We start from the raw sequence: 20,912 nt of genomic DNA, 5'->3' as shown, positions 1-20,912 counted from the left end.
ATTCTTTCGTGTTTCCTTGCGATACCTCGCTAACGCGGGAGACAGCGACAATAATAACTGAATATATATATTACATTGGAGGCTCCAGATATGGACAAAAGTGGATATCTAGGCTGGGCCTTAACTGATATGTAGAGAGGATTGAGAGGGAAAAGGAAGACAAGGAAAGCATTTATGAATTTTGGAGGAAGTGAAAAACGTGTCTTTTAAAATGTGCCAGTTCACAGTTATCAGAAAAGACATGAGAAGCTTGAAGGTGTAGAGACAGAATCAGTTATCAAAAAGCCGACCCCTGATTTACCAACAGCCTTACAGTAACCATGAGATGCAGCAGCTTGCCCTGCATTGCGTGGTCAAGCTAGTGGTATGGGCACACAAGCAACCAGCTCTCGGAAGCAAATAGCTCAAAGTAATATCTACAGTAGAGGGAAAGTTTTAATCATTATTGAGGCATAGGGCAAGCGGATCAAGTTGTTAAGTTAACCTGGGAAAGTTTATAAGTCGTACCGCTTTCGACTCGGGTCGATATGAGAGCAGTACTCCATACAAGGCCGGATAAATCCTTTGGATAAACGAAGCAACTGTTCAGAAAAGGAATTTCGACATCTAAACAGGACTCCCATCTCCGAGACTCAGCCTTGGCTATTTCTGTAATGTGGGGTTTCCAAGAAAGAATGGATGTTGGGGTAATACCAAGTATGTTCACCGAGTCAAAGAGGTGGAATCAAAGACCCGACAACGAAGAGTAGAAAGTTGTGAGGAATATTCGTTAGAGAGAGGGGTAGAAACTGGGTCTTGGAGGCCTTAAACATTACCAGATCCTTCTACCTCGATGAGATACCCTGTCCAAATCTGAGTTTATTAAGGGAGGGAGGCTGATCCATCAACCACCACGGAGACAGATCGGCCTGAGAGGAAGCTACTAGATATGAGGCTGGAAACACTCATCTGATCTTCATGACAATCATATAATAATACAGATCTTTACCTTAATATTAAATCATCTACAGCAAGATTAATGAGAACCACAACTATCACAGTGGTTTTACTCAAGCACCAAAGCATTTCAGCGAAATACATGATTATGTTCCACACCTTTCATAGTATGGATGTGGCTGTGTTTCCTATGAGAGGAAATATTACATATTCTAGAATTACAAGGATTGACCTTTACACCAGCCCTCGGATGACGGTCAAAAATGTACTTTAATTCACAGACACTGCATTTCAGTCTGAAAATCTCGATATCAGTCTTTTATAATTTGCCTTTGTTCATTATTATTGGTTATAGCTGTAATTCCAACCGTTTTGGTACAATACTTGAGTAGTATGCGAGAACATATTTACGACCCTTGAATATGATGGCCTTGCTTCTTAAACAGGCCTTTAGGGACTAAGTTAAAGGTCATGCATCACGCCTTGATCAAGGGTTGTATCGCTGTTCATAACTGGTTCTGATAAAAACAAACCAAACATCTGTTTGTTTCTCGATACACCAGCTCTTATCAGACTCCCATAAAGACATATATAGACGTTTACCTTGCCCAACAATCAATACCTAACATTCGCTATCATTACTATCAGCGAAAACACAATTTACCACTGTAGTTTCAGTCTGTTGTATGACAGACATATTTTCATTAGAAAAATTTGGATTGTTTCATATTTCGTAACCTATACAGTTTTACTTCCATGTTTGCCGACATGAAAGACAACTGTGTTGGGCAATCTTAGCTACGTGGCTAGTACAGGATGAACACAGCTGGGTTGGCGGCGAAAAGACTGTCTTGTTCAGGACCCAAACTCTGACGGCCCGCCTGTTAACTCTCTCATTAGGATATTTGGTTTTGTTTCATTACGCACATGTGACAACGCTGATTTATTGTTTCAGTTTCATAACATCGATATACAAAGCAGTACGGTATTGAGACTGCAGTGACAGAGAAATACGTTCTTACACTGAAGCGTTTGTGACTACCAAAATAAGTTTCGTACTATGCTAATGTTATATATATGATTGTAACAAAAGCAATGGTGATGCGAACTTTGCTATGGTTGACTGTAGTTAGGAAAAAAAAAAAAGATGGATCAATTCGTCAATGACCACTATTGAATATTCATATCTGAGAATATGGTCAGTGACAAAGAATTCACAGGAACTTTAGCATTGCATTCACGGATGACGGATCCTTTCACAGAGCTGGTGGCTTAAGAGAGATTGAGAGGTTAAATTCTATCATGTTTTTACTCCATAACATCCACAAAGCATGGAGTGGTTAAGGAAGACTGAATGATATAATGGCCATATACGACTATACACAGTTGGCAAGAGAATGGTTAGCCTTCTTTTTCCTTTGTAGGACAACGTTTCTGCAAGGTACTTGGGTGGGCGTAAAACTAATATATGTTTACCTTTCAAGAAGTTGTGGCCCTTGTGGTTAATGATTCCACTCAATAATCTAAATCAAATGACATAAAGATTCCAATCTATTTATGTACCATTCAATCATATGTACTAAATGACTTAGATTCCATTCTATAATTTGTGCCAAATCACTTACAAATTCATGACTTTAATTGCGTAATCATTATGGAGCCTAGTTAATATGGCATTTTATAGCGGCAGATAGCTGGTTAAGTTTCATCATTAGGTATTACACAGGAATCCGTATCATAACATCCACAAGCCACAATGCTGCCAGTAACATATCATATCAACCCGACTTCTACCATCTCGTCAAACACATCGAGTAACAGAGGCCTCAACGGCTTGCAGTCAAGCAACATTTCCCTTGTAAATTTCTTTTGACTCGAGTGTTTCTCTTCCTCCGTACCGAGTATCGGCATTCCGCATGCCTCGCTGACGACGGTGGATCCGGACAACATACCGAAGAACAAGCCATGTCCATGTTTGTTCCTATACTCATGCTGCAGCTCCGGCAGGGTGAAGGGTGGCGACATCCCCCCACCCTTCAGTACTTTACTTAACGAATCATAATACGTCGCGAGGAAATCATCCGTGTTAGCCTTCCTGAGGCGCCCAGGAAGGCTGGTGAAAAGGAGGTTGTTCAGATCTAGGGCTGGCGAGGCTCTCCGACACACTTGCATGTCAAGTAACATGACCTCGAGCGGAACGCCAGTGTCGCTGTACCTTAAAAGAGAAATGAGAACAATTGTGGCCACGAGTGTTTCAATCTGGGGCTAAAATGTCCATTATATCTAACTTCTCACCAGATTTCAAGCCGCCCAGGGTCGAGCGCATAGGTTAGTCCTGGTTGCGGCAGTCGGTCCACAGTCAAACCAGCTGTTCATCCATCCCTAAGAGTTGGTCCATAAAATGGGTACCTGGCTTAGGCTAGCGACAAAGTATAATAATAATAATAATAATAATAATAATAATAATAATAATATATATATATATATATATATATATTTTTTTTCTTTCACACTACTCGCCATTTCCCGCATTAGCAAGGTAGCGTTAAGAACAGAGGACTGGGCCTTTGAGGGAATATCCTCACCTGGCCCACCTTCTCTGTTCCTTCTTTTGGGAAAAAAGAAAAAAAAAAAAAAACGAGAGGGGAGGATTTCCAGCCACCCGCTCCCTCCCCTTTTAGTCGCCTTCTACGACACGCAGGGAATATGTGGGAAGTATTCTTTCTCCCCTATCCCCAGGGAAATATAAATATATATATATATATATATATATATATATATATATATATATATATATATATATTCTTTTCTTTTCTTTTAAACTATTCGCCATTTCCCGCGTTAGCGAGGTAGCATTAAGAACAGAGGACTGGGCCTTTGAGGGAATACCCTCACCTGGCCCAATTCTCTGTTCCTTCTTTTGGAAAAAAAAAAAACGAGAGGGGAGGATTTCCAGCCCCCCGCTCCCTCCCCTTTTAGTCGCCTTCTACGACACGCAGGGAATACGTGGGAAGTATTCTTAATCCCCTATCCCCAGGGATATATCGTTAATGGGATGGCCTTGATTTGGGCCTTAGCTGCCCGTACCGTCTCAGCTAACAAAACAAAAAGAATCATTATAATGACAGCCGTTTGAAACAGACGAAGAAAGAAGACCCATTCACTCATATACACACATATATACATATATGCACATACAGGTACATATCAACATGTATACATACATATACATATGCCTACTCGCCTTCAAACATTCCTGGCGCCATTCCGCCCCACAGGAAACAGCATCGTCACCCCCTGCGTCAGCGAGGTAGAGCCAGGAAACAGACGAAAAAAGACCACATCCGTTCACACTCAGTCTCTACCTGTCATGTGTAGTGCACCGAAACCATAGCTCCCTATCCACATCCAGGCCCCACAGACGTTCCACATGCCCTGGTTCAGCACGTCGACCTCAGTCCACCACACCGTTCCAATTAGTCCACCACTTAAAGTTCCAATTAACTCTGTTCCGTGCACGCCTTTCACCCTCTTGCATGTTCAGGCCCCGATCGCTCAAAATCTTTTTCACTCCATCCTTCCACCTCCAATTTGGTCTCCCGCTTCACCTTGTTCCCTCCATATATCCTCTTTGTCAACCTTTCCTCACTCATTCTCTCCATACGTCCAAACCATTTTAACACCCTCTTCTGCTCTCTCACCCATACTCTTTTCATTGCACCACCTCTTACCCTTACATTACCTACTCAAACAAATTTATATAGCGACACGTGTGCCCTGAGGACAGTCTTCTCTAGTCATGCTGATGTTCACGTTAAGGTACGTATGGTACAAAACCAATAAAATAATATGCAGAAGGATGTGAATACTTCATATATAATAAGTTACTTTCCGTATCTGCCGGTGACATACGGAGGGGTATAACGTGTTTCCGCTGGTTATGCTTTGCTATATGTATAAGGACATCTATATATATATATATATATATATATATATATATATATATATATATATATATATATATATTGCAATAAGGTTAAGGTTACAGTGACGAAAATATACAAATTGCGAACACGATGGAAGAAGTTACTAACCTGAAGAGTAAGTTATTGTTCCAGCAGTCACCATGACAAATGACGTCAAACGGTACGTCTGTCTGCAGATGGCTCTCCATCATGTCACAGCCTCGCTCCGAATTCCTTGCGAGCCACTCTTCCACCCTCCTGTAACCGCCAACCAGATGCAAGATATTACTGTTCTTCTTCATCACCATTGAGAAGAAATCCTTGAGGAAGTCTTTTGCATTGTCACTGAAGTTTGTCCAGTCTATCTTGATAAAATCGTATCTATGATCCAAGACGCGGTCTGGCACCTTTGCCAGCAAGAGAAGGGAGGCAGCGTGGAATCTGGCCAACTCCTGTAGGATTAGTTTGGTGTGGGCCACATCCAGGCCCTTCGAACGGTCATTCATCTTGAATCCACGAGGAAGTAGGTTTTCTAGGAATATAATTTCCTTCCCACTGTCTCCACGCATGTAGAAACATTTTGGAACTCTTAACGCAACTTCTCCCACTCTCTCTAACTCGGACGACAGTGCGTTTGAAAGTATTCCATAAAACCCAACTTCCTTCTTGAATAAAGCCTCAGCGAAACCACCAAATATTTTCTTCGGGTCAGGAGACAACTTGACCACATAGGATACATTGTGTTCCTCCTGCTCTAGAGAAAACTTGACCTTCACGCTGGTTACGAGGGCAGCGTAGTTGTCGACCTCACTGACGATATCCTCCACAGTCCAAGTAAGTAGCTCCGCTTTACTGCCCTTGTCCGCCGTCAATGCTGCCTTCACACACTCGTCAGGGATGAGATCCCGGCTTGTCATCATCGTTTCTGCCTTTATGTTGTTCTCTGAAAAGAAAGAAAAAATATATAGGCCTCATCATTTACCACCAATATGTTTGCACCAGTCACTGTGGTACTTTTGTGTTTGGGAAGCGTCGTGCCATAAACTGAAAAAGGAAACGTAGCATGTACAGGTTTTTCTGCGGAATAACACATTCTCTCCCCTCTTCATTAAAGGCAACATCCATCCATTACAATTCTGAAAACCTCAAATTTAAGAGACTGAGAAGATCAGATTATATGTGGCACAAAAATACTTCCCAACCATACACATATAGCAACGTATAGCAACGGAAACATGTTAAGCACCTCCAAATGTCAACAGCAGACACGGAAAATAACTTGGGTATATGCAGTATTCACATCCTCCTGCATAATACCTTATCTGTTCTATACCGTGCGTACCTTCACATAAACATCAGCATGACTGGGCTAGGTTGTCCTCAGGGCTACACGTGTCACTCCATAAGTTAAAGCACCTGTTATTCTACCGTCTTCTTCACTACTGCCTTACGTGTAATAGTTCCCATTCACTTCAATAATACTTCATTTTTACACTTGTCAACATGCCTATATATATATATATATATATATATATATATATATATATATATATATATATATATATATATATATATATATATATCTTTCTTTTTCTTTTCTTTTAAACTATTCGCCATTTCCCGCGTCAGCAAGGTAGCGTTAGGAACAGAGGACTGGGCCTTTTTTGGAATATCCTCACCTGGCCCCCTCTGTTCCTTCTTTTGGAAAATTAAAATAAAAACGAGAGTGGAGGATTTCCAGCCCCCAACCCCTCCCCTTTTAGTCGCCTTGTATGACACGCAGGGAATACGTGGGAAGTATTCTTAATCCCTTATCCCCAGGGATATATATATATATATATATATATATATATATATATATATATATATATATATATATAATATATATATATATATATATATATATATATATATATATATATATATATATATATATATATATATATATATATATCATACAAAGCTCCAACAGCCAAGATCGAACCTGGGACCCCTTCTGCAAGAGGCAGGCATGCTAACCGCTAGGCTAAGGGACTGTATAATAGGAAACAACTATTCGAAATACTAAGTACTCGAATACTCTTCGTCTCACAATGGTGAGCAACGGGGTCTATCGGTTGTTTCCAAACAGAACACATAGCCAGCTGATAGCGTTTTACCGAACCTGACTGTACAGCGCGGAGTTATATGAATTCGAATAAAGTGTATATGAACGCGCACCTTCATAGAACATACAAAGCTCCAACAGCCAGGATCGAACCTGGGACCCTTGTGCAAGAGGCAGGCATGCTAACCGCTAGGCTAAGGACTGTATAAGGGACTGCACAAGAGGTCCCAGGTTCGATCCTGGCTGTTGGAGCTTTGTATGTTCTATGAAGGTGCGCGTTCATATACACTTTATTCGTATTCATATAACTCCGCGTTGTACAGTCAGGTTCGGTAAAACGCTATCAGCTGGCTATGTGTTCTGTTCGGAAACAACCGATAGACCCCGTTGCTCACCATTGTGAGACGAAGGGTATTCGAGTACTTAGTATTTCGAATAGTTGTTTCCTATTATAGAGTCCCTTAGCCTAGCGGTTAGCATGCCTGCCTCTTGCACAAGGAGTCCCAGGTTCGATCCTGGCTGTTGGAGCTTTGTATGTTCCATGAAGGTGCGCGTTCATATACACTATATATATATATATATATAGCTATTCTATGCACCTATCTCTACGTACGTCAGGTATAAACCTATCAATGTACTGTCCCACTGGGGAAGAACCGGCTGTGAGCTGGTTGCCCTTTTCCAGGAGAACCCTCCACTCGTAGAGTCCAAACTCTTGAACTTTCTTCATTATTTTACAATTAATCTGACTTCGGTAAATCCTAAAGTGTGCTAAAGGGTCACAGCGTTGTGTTCAAGGGTTGTGCCGTCGAAATCAAAGATCGTACAAGTCATCTTGACAAATTTTGTCAGATAATTCATATATATAGAACATAAGGAGTATCATCAATAAGGCACATCAAACACTATAAACAACTGTGGTGCTGCCATGAACTATGCCTTCATAACAAAGGATAATAAAGTTGCGTTTAAAAAGCCGTATTCCTTCAAATTTACTGAAATTTTGGTCAGATTTTTACCTTTTGTAATGGTGCTGTTGGTGTCTGCCGCTGGGCAAGCCTGTCAGAGTCACCGTGCCAGAGGCGTAATAGCCGTGTCCGTAATGACTGCTTCAGGGGTTGTGGCGGGAGCGGACGCTACCCTTGCCTTCATGATCTATTCAAGCTGCCCAGTGAGCGAAGTTGTCGGCCTGCCACTTCTCAGTTGCACACCGTTACGTCGGCAACAGCAACTAAACCGGAGCACGATAACGGGTGTGTTTTCTTTAGTCAATATATTATCAATAAATATGCTTGTGAGGTACTAAACACTTGCCTCTCGATTTTCTATCATATACACAATAGCTTTCGTGATCACGACATGGCAATGTCTGGTGCCACGACTTTTGTTGTCGTTAGGTGATGAAAGCTGTTTATATTTAAACGGAAATCTAAAGTATACAAAGCGTGATCATGAGTGCTCATAACGTAAAGCAAAAAATTTTTGTGTGAAATATAAGTGACTCATCGCAAAATTTATGAAACATGGAAAAATATATTACGGTTATGTTCTCTATCATTTTTTTACATTAATCTGTACATAATCAATTTACTTTCCTTCAAGATTTTTTATTCACACCAAATTCAATGTAGATGACTTTGTAAACCTTGTTATAGTGCACATTTACCAAACGTTGTGAGACGATGGGAAGCAAGGACACGGCAATCTAATATGTAATAACCATATATATATTAAGGTCAACCATATTATACGGTGTATGTAAAAAGGTGAATAAATATATAACTAAAGTCTGTTTCAAAAGCAAATACCATATCTTGGTGGAGGTATCGAACAGCATACAGACTTTACGAAAAAAATTCGCACCAAGAGACGCCCTGTAATCTAGAACTACCTTTATGCAAACATACTCCAACACAATACTAATTCTGATTTAATCAAAATCAAATACACATCTCCAGTTGGAATTCTAGCATGGCTGCCACAAGCAAGTCATTCTGACTTTCCTTATATTCACATGAACTTGTAATTAAGATCAATTGCAACAGTCGCGAATAACGCGTTCAAAATCTACACATAAAAAGACTGCAAGAAAGTTATGTGAACAGATAATAAACTTTTTTTTCTTATCAATTACATAGAAAATATGGTTAATCTCAACTGGTAGGGGAAACTTAGGTGAAGTTTTCAATACATTCTGCTGTTTCCTTGAAGTCACTTTCATTTCATTTTTCCTCTGACCTTCATAGCCCTCCCTACTACCACTTTATTGTTTATTGTAAAATAAATATGTTTTAGATCATGCTTTAGTAGACTAAATCACTTCAGATAAGTGTCGGGCTCTATTCATATACTTTTATAAATTTCCATATCTTTTCTTTGACAAACTTTGTTTTTACCCTTTCCTAAAACTAGAATGGACGGATGGATTATGGTACAGAGTTGGATGTCAGTGTAATAGGTGAGAAGATGACTTATGACCCTCAAATGCATGTTTCCACCATAGGAATATTGTATAGCATTTGAAATCATGGTCAAATTGGTTAAGAATTGGGAGGGAGAAATTTACTTACGGTGATTCTACTGATCATAATTCTTATAAGAGTAACTTCCCATCTCTTCATAAAGATAAATTTTACACACGCAAAAAGTGGATTTGATCATATTAGATTCCTGATTGTTTGGTACGTGAGGGACAAAAGAAAAAAAATGATTTTGTGTCATCCTTTGTACAATCTCAGAGGGACAAATACTGCCAATGAATACACAAATAAGAAAAAAACACGATTATCTTGTTAGTCCTAAAGTCCTAATATCATGATGAAGAAAATTCGAAAGATTATAGTGAAATGGAGAAATGAATAATGTCCAAACAAACAAAGTTATTTTTAGTTTGTTTTGCTATGGACAGGCAAAATTTGGAATGACAGCAACTTCATGTGAGGCTGGCTAACCTTTGAATAATTCCATCTAATCAAGATTAGAACTATATATCTTGATGGGTGTTCCTGGAGGGAATGGGTATCAGATAGATAGTGACTACAAGAAGACAAAAAGTGGCCATGGCTAGATAGATTATTTTTTGTTAATCTTATTTTGGTTTACCATACTTAAACTTATTGTGAGTTTAGCTTCATTTGCAATACTAAGTGTATATTGTCAAAACTTTCTGGGAGAGTCTGGACAAAAACATTAAATTGATATATGGTATGGGAGCAAGTTTAAGTCAACATATTTAGACTTGTATAAGTAAACAACGAAAGCTATGAACCTAAAATAGCATTTTTAACTGCAGACACATCTGTGTGCCTTACTATTTGTACCGTTGGCATTTATCAATAACACATGTAGTAGTTGTGAAAGTGTTAAGATGCACAGTAACACTTTCTGTCAATCTATGTATACCTCCGATATCCATTCCCTTAGGGAACTCCCAGCTAGGGAATAGCTACAGCAACAGTCTCCATCTATCCCTGTCCTTACGTGCCTTCCTTGCATACACCATTTCACATATTTTCCCATCATTTCTCTCCCTCCAGTACTCTTCCAATCTATTTCCCCATGTCACAGGTGGTCTCCCTCTCACACCAACTCCTTTCACTACATTATCAATTGCTCTCCTCATAAACTCCCCATCTTGCATTCTTTCCATTTGCCTAAACCCACTAATCCACTAAACAAGTCATTCCTTTTGCAGTCCCTATCATACTAAATCTCTCATACACCCCCATCATTTCTTCCTTCATTGCATCTATTTGCTTGAATATTAACTATTATAATTGTATAAATTCTTAATACCAGATTTTGCCATTGATACATAATGAAAAAAATCTTTTTCTGAACAAAAGATGATATAATGAAAAGGAAAACATGTTTTAGCTCAAAGCTACAGGAATGGGTGAAGGCAAGCAAGTATGAATATGTACATGTGTATTTATGGATATGTCTTTGTGTGTGTGTGTGTGTGTGTGTATGTATATGTTATGTATATGTATGTATATGTGCATATATGGGCACTTATGTATATGTGTATATGAGTGGATGGGCCATTCTTCATCTTTCCTGGCACTACCTCACTGTCTATGCGAGAAACAGTGATTATGCATTATAATAATAATAAGTATATATATATATATATATATATATATATATATATATATATATATATATATATATATATATATATATATATATATAATCCTCCCCTCTCAGTTTTTAAAATCCTCCCCTCTGCTTTTTTAATTTTCCAAAAGAAGGAACAGAGAAGGGGGCCAAGTGAGGATATTCCCTCAAAGGCTCAGTCCTCTGTTCTTAACGCTACCTCATTAACGCGGGAAATGGCGAATAGTATACATACATATATATATATATATATATATATATATATATATATATATATATATATATATATACATATATATTTTTTTTTTTCAAGGCTCCCAGGATTTTCGCCCCCTCCCCCACCCTATGATCCACTTCCGCTTCCATGGTTCCATCCGCTGCCAGATCCACTCCCAGATATCTAAAACACTTTACTTCCTCCAGTTTTTCTCCATTCAAACTTACCTCCCAATTGACTTGACCCTCAACCCTACTGTACCTAATAACCTTGCTCTTATTCACATTTAACTTTCTTCTTTCACACACTTTACCAAACTCAGTCATCAGCTTCTGCAGTTTCTCACATGAATCAGCCACCAGCGCTGTATCATCAGCGAACAACAACTGACTCACTTCCCAAGCTCTCTCATCCACAACAGACTTCATACTTCATATATATATATATATATATATATATATATATATATATATATATATATATATATATATATATATATATATACATATATATATATATATATATATATATATATATATATATATATATTTTTTATTTATATCTTATTATACTTTGTCACTGTCTCCCGCATCAGCAATGTAGCGCGAGGAAACAGACAAAAGAATGGCCCAACCCAACCACATACACATGTATATACATACACGTCCACACATGCAAATATACATACCTATACATTTCAACGTATACATATTTATACATATACATATATACACATGTACATAATTCATACTTGCTGCCTTTATTCATTCCCGTCGCCACCCTGCCACACATGAAATGACAACCCCCTTCCCCAGCACGCATGTGAGGTAGTGCTAGGAAAAGACAACAAAGGCCACATTCGTTCACACTCATTCTCTATCCTTCATGTATAATGCACTGAAACCGCAGCTCCCATTTTGCATCCAGGCCCCACAAATCTTTTCATGGTTTACCCCAGACACTTCACATGCCCTGGTTCAATTCATTGACAGCACGTCAACCCTGGTATACCACATCGTTCCAATTCACTCTATTCTTTGCATGCCTTTCACCCTCCTGCATGTTCAGGCCCTAATCACTCAAAATCATTTTCACCCCATCCTTCCACCCCCAATTTGGTCTCCCACTTCACCTCCTCTCCCCATCTGACACATATATCCTCAATGTCAATCTTTACTCACTCATTCTCTCCATGTGACCAAACCATTTCAATACACCCTCTTCTGCTCTCTCAACCACACTCTCTTACCCTTTCATTACTTTCATTATATGGGAGGGTATTGATTGAGAGGGTGAAGGCATGTACAGAGCATCAAACTGGGGAAGAGCAGTGTGGTTCAGAAGAATGTATGCGAGAAATACTTAGAAATACAAATGGATTTGCATGTAGCGTTTATGGATCTGGAGAAGGCATATGATAAGAGTTAATAGAAATGCTCTGTGGAAGGTATTAAGAGTATATAGTGTGGGAGGCAAGTTGTTAGAAGCAGTGAAAAGTTTTTATCGAGGATGTAAGGCATGTGTATGAGTAGGAAGAGAGGGAAAAGATAGGTTCTCAGTGACTGTTGGTTTGCGGCACGGGTGCGTGCTGTCTCCATGGTTGTTTAATTTGTTGATGGAGGGGATTGTTAGGGAGGTAATTGGAAGAGTTTTGGAAAGGGGGGCAAGTATGCAGTCTGATTCATACTTAGTAAATATGATGCAAAGGATCAGAAAACATTTTAAAATTGACTTCAATTAACAGCTTAATTGAAGGTCATAAAGATGACTAAACGATATTTTAACACCAGACTTGTATTCAGCAGGAAAGATACTTCTTATAACGTGTTTTTAAAGGAAATCTATTTGTCTGACAAAAATGCCAAAAACTGAAATTGAAAGATAAAATATTCAAACACTTCTATACCTGAAATAATCATGGAAAATATATGATAATGCTCTCAGTCACCAATACATATGCAGTAAATACAATGCAAAGGAATAGAAATATTTTAAAATTGACTTCATTTAACAGCTTTTATTGTGTCATTAAGAGGACTGAACGTTATTTCAACACCATATTTGTATTCAGCATGAAAAATACTTCTAACAATAAGTTTTTAAAGGAAATCTAATTAACTGAGATAAGTACGAAAAATTGAAGGGTATTTTTAGCTCTAAAAATATTTTATTTTGAAACTGAAAGATAAGATATTCAAACACTTCTCTACTTGAAATAATCATGGAAAATATATCATAATGTTATCAGTACCCAATACATACTCAGGAAATATGATACAAAGGAACAGGAAATATCTTAAAATTGACTTCATTTAACAGCTTAGGTGAATGTCATGAAGATTACTAAACATTATTCTAAGACCAGATTTGTATTCAGCAAGAAAAAAAAACTTCTTTTAATGAGTCTTTAAAGGAAATCTATTTTTCTGAGAAAAATACCAAAAATTGATGGTAATATTTCAGATTTTTTAGCTTAAAAAACTTTGTTTCAAAATTTAAAGACAAGATATTCAAACATTTTTATACTTGAAATAATCATGGAACATATATCATAATCCCATCAGTTACCTATTCTTACTCACTAAATATGATGCAAAGGATCAGAAAATATTTTAAAATTGACTTCATTTACCTGCTTAATTGAATGTCATAAAGACGACTAAACGATATTTTAACACCAGATTTGTATTCAGCATGAAAAATTCTTCTTATAATTACTTTTTAAAGGAAATCTATTTTTCTGAGAAAAACGCCAAAAATTCAGGGTATTTTTTTAGTTCAAAAACCTTTTTGTTTCAATATTGAAAGATATGATATTCAAACACTCCTATACTTGATATATTCATGAAAATATGTCATAATGCTCTCAGTTACCAATACATACTCAGTACATAATGTGCAAACAGAAATATTTTAAAACTGACTTCATTTAACGGCTTAACTGAAAGTTATTTTAACACCAGATTTGTATTCAGCATGAAAATACTTCTCATAATGAGTTTTTAAAGGAAATCTTATTTTCTGAGAAACATACCAAAAATTGAAGGTAATAGTTACAGTGGCATACCTTGGGTATGGCAGGTGCCCTGGGCGCCACTTGAAGGGGGGCGCCCCTCAATAGGTTTGTTTTTTGACATATGCTTCTAGATTGACATTTTTAACGGTATGGTTTTGCGAGATAAAAAAGAAACTCGCCTACTTTTCAACTATAGTAATATTTTGCCATCAGATGCATACATAACCGCTTCTATGTTACAATTTTGATCAATAAGTCTGTAACTTTAGGTCTTTAGGAGTTTATATAAATCTAAGTTTAGCCTAACTCTTCAACAGTTTATAATAAGTGTATATAATTTTATATACATCCGCTCTATGTACATTTTTAATCAAGCCAGGGAGCGCAATTTCAGTGCTTGCCATTGGTGCTATTTTCCCTAGATACGCCCCTGAAGGGAAATTAAGGGAAGGGGGGAAAGGATATTCTGGAAGGGAAAAAGGAATTCTAATTCCTTTATACTTTCACATAAAGTCAAGAGGTAAAATCTAACATATTTTATTATGCTTCAAAGATGTCCAGAAAATTTTTGTATAATTAGTGAAACTAAAAAAACACACTAAAGCAGGAATCTTTGTAAAGAATCCTTAGAAATTTCCAAACAAAAAACAATAGACAAAATTATTAAACAAACTGAATAACATCACAATATACTGAAAAAATATTCAGTAAATATTCCACTATTTGCTCTACTTTCCTTTACCTCGACTCACGATTTCATATAACTTCTTCCATGTCTTTCTCATTGTAACCTGATTATCTATTACCTGTTTGAAGCTAGATCCCAATAGTTGATTGCTGTAATATTCTAACCATCGTTGCACCACATTTTCTCAGATTTCCGGGAAGCATTCCTTCATAAATGGCTACTTACTCTCATTACAAGTTCTGTACCAAATGTCTTTCTGTTGAGAGTTGTTAAGACATCTTTAACGTTAAATAGAGGCCTCTGGAACGATGTAGTTATTCAATTATCCTAATAATGTGAAAACTGTCAAATTACCGTACGATGCTCTTTCAAGCATCCACTTGTTGTGGTTTAAATTCATAAGACGTAACCCCGGTGACAAGTCTTTAAAAAAAAACAATATACAATATTCTGCCGATGTTTCAGTCCCATATCCATCTTTTTCCCTTGATATAAATTGACTCTAATCGAGTAAACCAAAATAATAAGCTTGTGCAAGTTCAGAATTGCCGATTTGTTATGATAAATACAGGTCTTGGCTGGCGCCAAATTTCCACTTGGATTCCAACACTACCAAGAAATATGGCGGGTGAAACCAGGAGTTTGAATCATCGTTTTTACCGGAAGAATCGCTGGGACTCCAGGCGTTACTGAACTGAAGTACTGATGCAAGGTATTCTAAGGAACGACCACTAGGTAATGTTGCCAGTTTGCCGTTTGTAGTGTGTTTTCTTGTACTTTCTACAACAGATTCGTGTTTGAGTCTTGGTCTACGGGATCAGGGTATAGGAATGGGTAAAGAAGGGAGGGAAAAGGAAATTTCAAATCCCTCCCTGCTTTCAGGTATACTTTAGAGGAAAAATCCAATATATATATTTCTAAGACCTTAAATGTTCATCGAGCTATTGTGGCCATTGTTTAGGTAATTTTCAAATACAATATCCTTTATTTCCCCGAGTTTGATTTGTGAACTTGTCTATGGGGTATTGAAAATTCATAGTAGCCTCAATGTACAGTACAGCTTAGAATTTGGTATTTGACATGTAAAATTCAAACTGTTCACGGTTTTAATTCAGAGTTAGTTTACCTAGACCAATTAGATTAAAGGTAAGTCGATAGACAAATTTGTTTGATATTGTCTGGGATAACTGGAGTTAAAGAAAAATTCCATCTCTCACTTTCCATGTCGGGACTCGAAGTTTACAACCGTGTTACTTCAGTTAAATTAGAGGTTAACACACCATCCGATCCAGTTTCGTTTACATATGTGTGTATATATATATATATATATATATATATATATATATATATATATTTTTTTTTTTTTTATTTTTTTTTTATTATACTTTGTCGCTGTCTCCCGCGTTTGCGAGGTAGCGCAAGGAAAGAGACATAAGAAATGGCCCACTCCCCCCCATACACATGTATATACATACGTCCACACACGCAAATATACATACCTATATATACCTATATATATATATATAATATACATATATTATACTTTGCGCTGTCTCCCGCGTTAGCGAGGTAGCTCAAGGAAACAGACGAAAGAATGGCCAAACCCACCCACATACACATGTATATATGTACATGTACTTCCACACACAGCACATATACATACCTATACATCTCAACGTATACATATATATATATACGCATAGACATATACATATATACACATGTACATAATTCATACTGTCTGCCCTTATTCATATATGATTTTTTTTTTTTTTTTTGCTTTGTCGCTGTCTCCCGCGTTTGCGAGGTAGCGCAAGGAAACAGACGAAAGAAATGGCCCAACCCACCCCCATACACATGTATATACATACGTCCACACACGCAAATATACATACACAGCTTTCCATGGTTTACCCCAGACGCTTCACATGCCCTGATTCAATCCACTGACAGCACGTCAACCCCGGTATACCACATCGAACCAATTCACTCTATTCCTTGCCCTCCTTTCACCCTCCTGCATGTTCAGGCCCCGATCACACAAAATCTTTTTCACTCCATCTTTCCACCTCCAATTTGGTCTCCCACTTCTCCTCGTTCCCTCCACCTCCGACACATATATCCTCTTGATCAATCTTTCCTCACTCATTCTCTCCATGTGCCCAAACCATTTCAAAACACCCTCTTCTGCTCTCTCAACCACACTCTTTTTATTTCCACACATCTCTCTTACCCTTACGTTACTTACTCGATCAAACCACCTCACACCACACATTGTCCTCAAACATCTCATTTCCAGCACATCCATCCTCCTGCGCACAACTCTATCCATAGCCCACGCCTCGCAACCATACAACATTGTTGGAACCACTATTCCTTCAAACATACCCATTTTTGCTTTCCGAGATAATGTTCTCGACTTCCACACATTCTTCAAGGCTCCCAGGATTTTCGCCCCCTCCCCCACCCTGTGATCCACTTCCGCTTCCATGGTTCCATCCGCTGCCAGATCCACTCCCAGATATCTAAAACACTTTACTTCCTCCAGTTTTTCTCCATTCAAACTTACCTCCCAATTGATTTGACCCTCAACCCTACTGTACCTAATAACCTTGCTCTTATTCACATTGACTCTTAACTTTCTTCTTTCACACACTTTACCAAACTCAGTCACCAGCTTCTGCAGTTTCTCACATGAATCAGCCACCAGCGCTGTATCATCAGCGAACAACAACTGACTCACTTCGCAAGCTCTCTCATCCCCAACAGACTTCATACTTGCCCCTCTTTCCAAAACTCTTGCATTCACCTCCCTAACAACCCCATCCATAAACATGATATATATATATATATATATATATATATATATATATATATATATATATATATATATATATATATATATATGAAATCATAGAGTCTAACTTGTAACAGGATTAATGACTGTTTCGCCAAACATGGTTTTTATTAGTTTCGTTTTGGTAGGGTACATAAAAATTCCGCATTACAAGATGATCACTGAGAATCTATTGCATCGCGAAAAACCATTTGTATTGTATTGTTCTACACTAATGGGGCCCCAAATCTATCTTACAACTTTTTGAGTTTGTAAAGTTCCTGTTCTCTATATGAAAACAAGTATACAATTAATGCTCCTTTCAGCTCTTGCACGTTTTCTTCTGATGCATCAACCAGTAGGAATGTGGTGTATGGCGATATTTGCTCATTCGCTGGTAGCCCTGTTGAAGTACAAAATATGACACTAGACATTGATACACTGTATAGTTACTTATGAATTTTTTTTTATCTATCTCATAAGCTACGTATTAACTATAATGAAAAGCTATGAAAGCTAAGCAAATTAAGTTTTAAGAGTAATACTATTTTATACGCGTGTGGAATGACTTGTGATGGTATTTTGGTGATTAATATTAACTTGCAATTTCCATTAAAAAATCTTTAAACAATTTGTCATAGTGGCAGAGTATGAGAATTCTAAACTTGAAATATATTAAGATTTAAAAGAAAATGTCAACTATTTCCTCACTAGGTTATGCAGTTATTATCCGCACAAATTCGAATATTCGTTTATCGCACTTCAGAAGAATATTCTGTACAGGAGAATCAAACAAAAAGGATAATGCATGTTACCTAATAATGACCAAAATCATAACTGAAAACGATGATTTAAGAACCTGAACCGAAATGTACATTATCAGGCTCTATAACTTACATTTTTTTTCCCGAATCCGGGGTTGGTGTTAAGTTCCTGACTGCTGTTGCTTCTAGAGGTCACGTGATTTGGCGTCCAGTAGTACCTGGAAAAAACAGACAGAGTCTGCTGTTGAAGGCAATATCCTTGCATGTGTATGTAGCGGGGTTGGCGGAGGAAGTTAAAGATAACACAGTGCCGGTCTGCTATCGTTGGTTGAAATTCATACACAATCCCGCTTATTACTACCATTTCGCCATACTACAAACTTCTACCCCTAGACTGTGTAGAGGTAACGTCTTCCGTGCATGATGCATATATATGGAAACACCTACAGAGACAGAGAGAGAGAGAGATGCATTCCACGCACGCACACACACACACACACACACCTGGAGACCCAACGAAAATTCTTTTCTATTTTTGCCAGAATGTTGGTTTCCTGTATCTGAACATACAGCTTCACAATCGCCTACATGCATCATGGAATAAGGTGCGGGACTGTCAACAAATGCCACATCCATTTACACTGGACTATCCACCGTTCAGGGCGCTCACTTCCACCAATCCACCATTTTGAACAACCAGAGGTTCCAACTAACGCTTTGGCATTAAGCCAAATTACCTATCATCACCCAGTCATACCTTGTACATTGCATTATATCAAACATTCTTAAAATCGTAAATACTATAATCCCGGATTATCCAAAAGATGTAAGATGTAATATATATATATATATATATATATATATATATATATATATATATATATATATATATATATATATATATATATATATATATCCCTGGGGATAGGGGAGAAAGAATACTTCCCACGTATTCCCTGCGTGTCGTAGAAGGCGACTAAAAGGGAAGGGAGCGGGGGGCTGGAAATCCTCCCCTCTCTTTTTTTTTTTTTTTAATTTTCCAAAAGAAGGAACAGAGAAGGGGACCAGGTGAGGGTATTCCCTCAAAGGCCCAGTCCTATATTCTTAACGCTACCTCGCTATCGCGGGAAATGGCGAATAGTATGAAAATATATATATATATATATATATATATATATATATATATATATATATATATATATATATATATATATATATATATGTATATGTATATATCAAGTACTTCAAGACGCTTCTAGTGCAAACGGATCGTGCAACTCAACGGTGATTCTGACATCAACGTTAGAAGTTCAGGGGGAAAGTCTCATGGACCGATCCGAACACACTGAATTTCCCACACCTTGAAATGCCTGGTAAATTTTGAAGCCTTGTTTCTGTTTCGAAGAATAAATAGATAAATGAGATATTTCAGTCAATCTCTTCTATTATTAGTGACTAAGAAAGATACATTTCTAAGACTCTGATCACTTATAAAAGGACAATGGAAACGTTTTACCAATTCATTCACAATCTAGTGTTAGGTTGAATGAGATAAAGAATTTAGGCAACAAACGAGAATTATATGACGAGAATGAAATTGGTTAGTACAAAGGTTGGTTGGGAGTCACCTTAGGCATCAAGATATTTCATTTGTCATGAAGTCATCATTAAAAGGTGATGCTCTTCTCGTACATTTTGCTAACCAGCATAAAAGTAAGTACACCATAAAAGTAATTATACCAAAGCTCTGTATAAACGACGAATGGCACCATTGATTGTTAGCGGTTACCTATTATGAATACGCTCCCTCCACAAGTTTTATTGTCATTGCTAGTTTTACTATAAATGCTCTTGGGTAATTAAAGACGCATATCACACGTTCCTATGGGTTTCTAGCATTTCGTAAGAAAGAAATAGTACATAGTATGAATACGAAGTAAGTCAGTGTCTGGGTCACCTAATCTGGTTAGCTGTGAAGGATTTTTTTTTCTTTGGCTGCAGATCTTTTCCTTATACATCAGGATTTGTTTTACGAGCTCATTTGAACACAATTTAGGCCATTGGGGTGAGATAGATTGTGCAATTCTGTTATATTTCGTGGGTAGGGTTAATTCTGTAACCATTACATATATAACAGAGCATTTTTTTTTCTGGGGTTAATAAGGTTGTCAGCTGTTGATGTAGAGAGAACCAAGAAATACATGTGAAGGGAAATACATATAAAGAATATGTGCGTGTCTGTAAAGGCAATAATAGAAGGTACG

The 20,912-nt window shown here is 37.6% G+C and overlaps 1 protein-coding gene across 4 annotated transcripts; it reads right to left on the bottom strand.

Moving 5' to 3' along the window:
- Positions 1–975: 975 nt before the first annotated feature.
- LOC139753684 (uncharacterized) lies at positions 976–15,463 on the bottom strand. 4 transcript variants are annotated; one of them, XM_071670365.1, is made up of 3 exons: positions 15,403–15,463; positions 5,031–5,844; positions 976–3,151 (listed from the first exon to the last, which is right to left on the bottom strand). In XM_071670365.1, exons 1-3 carry the CDS (start codon positions 15,446–15,448, stop codon positions 2,710–2,712), a joined length of 1,302 nt encoding a protein of 433 aa, XP_071526466.1. In that variant the 5' UTR covers positions 15,449–15,463; the 3' UTR covers positions 976–2,709. The 4 variants fall into 4 exon arrangements, with proteins under 4 accessions (XP_071526466.1, XP_071526468.1, XP_071526467.1 ...); XM_071670367.1 differs by having other exon boundaries at positions 15,167–15,444; XM_071670366.1 differs by having other exon boundaries at positions 15,274–15,444.
- Positions 15,464–20,912: the final 5,449 nt, after the last annotated feature.

The sequence above is a fragment of the Panulirus ornatus genome, chromosome 15, assembly GCF_036320965.1.
Source record: "Panulirus ornatus isolate Po-2019 chromosome 15, ASM3632096v1, whole genome shotgun sequence".
In the NCBI taxonomy this organism is placed as follows: Eukaryota; Metazoa; Arthropoda; class Malacostraca; order Decapoda; family Palinuridae; genus Panulirus; species Panulirus ornatus.
Note: the sequence above shows the minus strand (reverse complement) of the source record. Positions and strands in the feature narration are given on the sequence as shown.